We start from the raw sequence: 5628 nt of genomic DNA, 5'->3' as shown, positions 1-5628 counted from the left end.
ATTTACGAAGGTGGTTCCTTTTTTAAAAAAAAAGATAATTAATCTCAGCTTAATTACAGTTTCTATTTATTACTTATTATATTCATCACAGATTTGGTACTGTCTTCATAATTATTTTATGTAGGATTTTCTTAATTATTATGTGGTGCGTTACAACTTACAACGATCGATTTCCTTCCTTTTATATTATCATTTTCAGATATGTTTTACATTTATTTTTGGTAAAAAGGACAAATATTTCCTCGTTTTTTATTGCATCAAATTCAGAAAAGCAATCCCATTTTTTACGTTTGTGAAGTGGAGTCTTTTGTGACTTATGAGTAAAAAAAAACAAAACAAGACTTTGAAATAATAGATTCATCTCCGGCAAGAGTCAAATTTTTACTGTTAAGGAACCAATTAAGAAAATTTATTTTTAAGTTAAAATATCTTATTGGCTCGAGTTCGTGCATCGAGTGACGAGACGACGCTCGTTTCCCGCACACATCATTTGAGTTTTTTTTTCTTTTTTAATCTATTTATATAAATAAGGCTTTATCGTTTATATATATGTATATATATACCTGCCGTTGACGTAATTTTTATTTTGCTTCATGAAATTTAGACATGTTTGATTTTTTTAGAAACCATGTTCCAATGAGATGTTAAGGTTAATTCAATTAAAACAGATCATTAGAAGCTGATGATATACTATGGCAGCAAATGCATGTTTCAGCTTATAATTAAGTTACAAGAATCCAAGAATCTTTATTCTAGTTTATAAATGATGAAAGCCTGAAAATGGTGGACGATGTCTGTTTTTGTGGGGTTTAATTTTTTTTTTTTTGCCTCCCCCCTCGTGTGAATGTATTTATGCGGTGCTTTTTCTATTGCCAATTTTTTTTTTTTTTGCCACCCACCATTAGTTTATGTTATCTAATTATGATTTCGAAAATCGGTAATAATTGCAAGACTAAATGAACTTTTAAATTATGGTGTTAATATATGTGCATATCTGCACCTATACCAAAATATGTTTAGGTTTTATCATGAACACACTATTTCATTTTGCATTCAAAGGATTGAGAGACTGGCCACTGGCCAGGTTCAATAAGAAAAGATAAATTTCGATTAAAAATACCATCCCTATTGAGAAAAATACAAAACAAATTACAACAAACCAACAAGCAACACAAGAAAAATAAAGTTACAATCTTTCCCCTTCTTCTTCTTCATCTTAATCATCATCATTGTCAGCTTCGAGGTTGGAAGCTGACTTTTATTGTTGTTGTTTCTCAAGTAAATCTCCTTCTCCTAGGCGGACGAGAATCTGCACTGTCTACATCAGAAACCCTGGAACCATTCTCGTTCCTTCTCCTGGACGAAGATGTCGAGAGAGTAACCATAGAGTCAATCTCAACTGCGGTATCCACTTGACTCTCAGAGTTTATAACAGCTGCAATGCTTGAGAATGAGTCTCTATCATCAACCACAACAGGAGCATGATGGTTTTGCTCTTGGTGGTTCCTCCCCAATGGATGAGTTCTAAAATAAGCATCTACAAGCCTCTCTGCAGAACTCAATGCAGATGTGAAAGTCGAGATCCTTGCAACTCGGTGTGACTGTAGCTGTCTCCTGATCAGCAGAGGGTGGAATCTCGTGGTGGTTTCTCCTTCAAGATCGGGAGCAATGTTCGGGTTCAGATCGATATCCTCTGATGCTGCAACGATGGCTGCTGCTGCTGCACTAGCCTGGTTCTGCTCTGATCTAACTCCCCTAGATGTCATCAACCGGTTAAGAATCGAATTGGCTCGATCACTCACTCTTTCTGATGCCTCGCGGTTGCTAAAATCAGGGACCGGGGTTGAATCCCTGTCAAACCTATTCTGTATACGTCTAATCATTTCTTCCATCGGTATTGTAAAAGGCGACCTTTGAATTGTATTCCTCAAGCTCTCGATGCGTCTCGCGTGTGGTCTCATGGGGATCTTAGTATCTAAACTCTCTTCNTGGTGGTTTCTCCTTCAAGATCGGGAGCAATGTTCGGGTTTTGATCGATATCCTCTGATGCTGCAACGATGGCTGCTGCTGCTGCACTAGCCTGGTTCTGCTCTGATCGAACTCCCCTAGATGTCATCAACCGGTTAAGAATCGAATTGGCTCGATCACTCACTCTTTCTGATGCCTCGCGGTTGCTAAAATCAGGGACCGGGGTTGAATCCCTGTCAAACCTATTCTGTATACGTCTAATCATTTCTTCCATCGGTATTGTAAAAGGCGACCTTTGAATTGTATTCCTCAAGCTCTCGATGCGTCTCGCGTGTGGTCTCATTGGGATCTTAGTATCTAAACTCTCTTCAATTTCTCTTTTATGGTTTCCGCGCCCATAGATTGGTGTCACGGTTTTGGGGGTCACCTCTCCTTTGCAAACGGGACACTCCTTTGCATCCGAAATTTGTAGCCATTGGTACAAACAAGGCCAACAGTAAAGATGGCCACAACAGGTGAGAACTGGCTCCTTCGACAAATCCAAACATATATTACAGTCGAAAAAGTTACCGTCACAGCCACTGCTTTTCTCGACATCGGCTTTCTTCTCTGATACACCATCCCCAATGGCACCGTCGCCATTCTCACACATTTTCAGATCCTCATTGCCTCTTTCACTACCCTCACCGGTTTGCATAGCAGCTCCATTTACAGAAGTTCCCATCAACTGGTTCAGTTCTATAGCCATGGTATGGGTTTCAGACAGAATGGGGATAGGGAGATTAAGCTGTCTGAATCGCGTCCTATGCCGAGTCCTGATCCTCGTCACAGCTTCGGAAGATCTCTCAGAAGGGTCGTTAGTCCAATCAGCCAAATTCACAGTCTCGTTTGTTGCCGGTTGGAGATCAGACTCAGGACCAGGCCCTAGATTCAAATCCAGGTTCATTGTGTCAGCTAACTCCTCACCCATCAATATAACAAAAAGGCTCTTGCTTTCTCACTTGCAGATCAACAATATGTATTCCGTGTGGTCTTATTATTCTGCAAGGAAGAAAAAAGCAATGACCATATAAGCTTATCAGGTTCACAAGTTGATTTGATTAAACTTTGTAAAGGGAAACAATGAAAGTAATAGCAAACAGAATCAAATACAACCAATCGAGCTTTATTTGCAGGCACACAGTTTTCAATCTAAAGCATACACAAAGTAAAAAAAAAAACATTTGGAACAAGAACACAAAGTCTAAATTCTCTTTAACACAAGACATGATTCCACAACTACAAAGTCTAACTCCAAACTTAAAAAGCTAAGAGATCGTACACCAAAACAGATTGACCAGATAAAATTAACAGATTAGAGAAGCAAAGATTTAAGCTTTGCAATAGAAAAAGAGCTCAATTAAGCACAAGAAGAAAGAAAAACGAAATCAGAGGAAGAGATGTTTACCGTGGAAGCAATATACAGACGTGGGGGGGTTCGGTAGATTCTCAGATTTGCCTCAGATTCAATAACTGACGATGGATAGACGAATAAAAGAAGAGTCTTTGGACGACGAAGATGCTAATTACACATACAGATGACAAGAGACTAGCCATTATTCCATAACTGAACCAATTCTAGATCTCTAGAAACGATTCGAAGACACCATCATCAAGAAAACCCCCCAAAATCAGAAAACCCTAATTCTCAAATCCCACACCTGAGAACATTTACAACCTTTCTATTAAAAAAACAAAAAAAAAAAACCCAGATTGAAGAAAACCCCAAGTTGTTTCTACTCTCGATCCAGCAAAAATCAGCTAAGCAAAACCCAAAAACCGATACAAATCTTACAAAATAATAATGATAACAAAAGAAACAAATCAGAAAAAAAAAATCTGGAGCTGGAGGGAGAGAGAGAACAGAATCAATCAAAGACCTGGACTTGGGATTAGGTCGTGTAGAATCATCAGAGCATGGGGTCGGTTAAACAAATCACAGCTAGAACAACAACACCAAGCTCAGAGCTAGCTGAAACTCCGACAACGCCATGGAAAAATTCGCCCTTTTTTTTTTTTTGGGTGTGCTTTTAGAGAGAGAGAGAGAGAGAGAGAACGTCCAAATCTTGTCCAATTTGGCTTAAGTGGGAAAACGAACCCAAACCTCTCTCTCTCTAAAGGCTAAGCAGAGAGAGAGACCGAATCTGGTACGCTCCGGTTTAGGGCAAAAAGGATGGTCTTAAGTTCCACGCGATGATCACGATCTTTCTTTGATCTGACGGCTAGGGAATTTTTAGAATCATTTTTTTTTTTTTGTGAGAGAGGAGTTTGTGTTCTCTCGTTAGAGAAAAAGAAAGTGATTATAAATGATTACAAAGGACGAAAAAAGGTTGAAAGATACCTAATTGTTGTTTCTAATCCGTCTACTAATGCACATACCAAAACTCACTACTTGTCCTTCGTTTTTTTCTTAGGTGTTTAGAATGCTAAACTTTATTATAGAGAGAGTTACATATTTTATAGTAAAATGGATAATAAAATCGAAGAATATATAAAACCCAAAGGTGACCCCTATTAGTTTGTGGCTAGCTTTTCGCATAAAGATTGATATGCCACAGTGCAGAGCTTGAATTTTTCCTCGGCTGCATTCTGTGTTTCATTCATCATACCAAATTTGTAGTCAGTGTCAAGGATGGAACACTTACCAGGATCATCAACGCACTAATTAAGTAGCCAAAAAACATACAATGAAGTAGTTAGTATAGAGGAGGAGATTGGTATCAGTTACCTTGGTAGAGGCGTGGTGACGATCTGGATGCCATTTTAATGCACAAGCTCTGTATCTGATGACAAAAAATCGTCAGGCAGGAATTGTGAAGACCAATAGAACATGATCTAGTCTGTAACTATAGCTTCCCTCTAATGAGATTTAGTGAATAATTTTGTTGTACTTACGCAATTTTGACATCTTCAAGGTTTAAGGGACCTGAGGAACTCAAACCAAGTGCTTGTCTATGAGACTCCTCGTTTGGCTCTTTAACTCTCGATTCTCTTGAAGAATACTCATCTTCCTCTTCTTCTTCTTCTTCTTGGTCTAACCGATACCTCGAGCCCCAAGATTTTCTAAAGTTGTTAGAATACCTCCCAGAGCGAGCTCCCCCATCTTGATGAGTGTTGTTTGACCAAGAGAAACCACGGGATCCACCCAATGCATTCCGTAAAAAGTATTCGATTTCATATCCTTCATCAACTTGGCTAAAATCAAAACATCCTACACAAAAGTGAAAGCAATTGTTGGAGTGTAACTATACCACAAGCATTACCAAACTATCTGAAGAGAAAGCAGAGGTTTGGCTCTTACTTTTATCCAAATGTTGAGGGGTGTGTCTACTACTACTACCATTCCGATTTCTTTTGGAGACCCTGGAGAACTGTTTCTGAAACCACGAGGTGTGTTTACTAGAGTAATCAAAACCATCACTCCAAATCTGTGATAACCAAAACAATTGCATCAAAATTGAAACCTTTTTTTTTTAACAATGAAAAAGAATGTTGCACGCCAAAGTTTGAGAATTATTTACCCCAAATAAGTGTTCTGCAAAAGCATTCACATTACGACGCAAATCTTGCTTTGCCTTCTTTCTTTTCCGAGCTTTCGAATTCTATCAGATAACAGGAAAA

At 38.5% G+C, this 5628-nt stretch overlaps 2 protein-coding genes across 3 annotated transcripts in view; both read right to left on the bottom strand.

Annotated features, from left to right (window-relative positions):
* On the bottom strand, nt 1091–4093 carry LOC109124811. Of its 2 annotated transcripts, none has more exons than XM_019244858.1 (3): nt 3416–4093; nt 2002–3009; nt 1091–1651 (listed from the first exon to the last, which is right to left on the bottom strand). In XM_019244858.1, the coding sequence occupies exons 2-3, from the start codon at nt 2936–2938 to the stop codon at nt 1275–1277; spliced, it is 1314 nt and encodes a 437-aa protein (XP_019100403.1). In that variant the 5' UTR covers nt 2939–3009; nt 3416–4093; the 3' UTR covers nt 1091–1274. The 2 variants fall into 2 exon arrangements, with proteins under 2 accessions (XP_019100403.1, XP_019100404.1); XM_019244859.1 differs by having other exon boundaries at nt 1091–1926; nt 2277–3009; nt 3416–4092.
* LOC104784137 overlaps nt 4461–5628 on the bottom strand; it is a 3702-nt gene continuing 2534 nt past the window's right edge. The window contains exons 3-7 of the mRNA XM_010509201.2: nt 5529–5609; nt 5309–5435; nt 4903–5218; nt 4736–4790; nt 4461–4596 (exon numbers count right to left, since the gene is read on the bottom strand). Of these exons, the coding sequence (XP_010507503.1) occupies nt 4522–4596; nt 4736–4790; nt 4903–5218; nt 5309–5435; nt 5529–5609 (654 nt within the window). The 3' untranslated portion in view covers nt 4461–4521. The remainder of the gene's footprint in view (nt 4597–4735; nt 4791–4902; nt 5219–5308; nt 5436–5528; nt 5610–5628) is intronic.

Source organism: Camelina sativa, chromosome 4 (genome assembly GCF_000633955.1).
Source record: "Camelina sativa cultivar DH55 chromosome 4, Cs, whole genome shotgun sequence".
NCBI lineage: Eukaryota > Viridiplantae > Streptophyta > Magnoliopsida > Brassicales > Brassicaceae > Camelina > Camelina sativa.
The sequence above is the reverse complement of the archived record's forward strand: the minus strand, read 5'-3'. Positions and strand labels throughout refer to the sequence as shown.

What these genes read in the sequence shown, in the direction of transcription:
- LOC109124811 (XM_019244858.1), bottom strand. Translation starts at nt 2,938, where the DNA reads ATGGGTGAGGAGTTAGCTGACACAATGAACCTGGATTTGAATCTAGGG. An exon ending in CATTGCTCCCGATCTTGAAG is followed by an intron (nt 1,652 to 2,001) that starts GAGAAACCACCA and finishes CCGATCTTGAAG; the next exon opens with GAGAAACCACCACGAGATTC.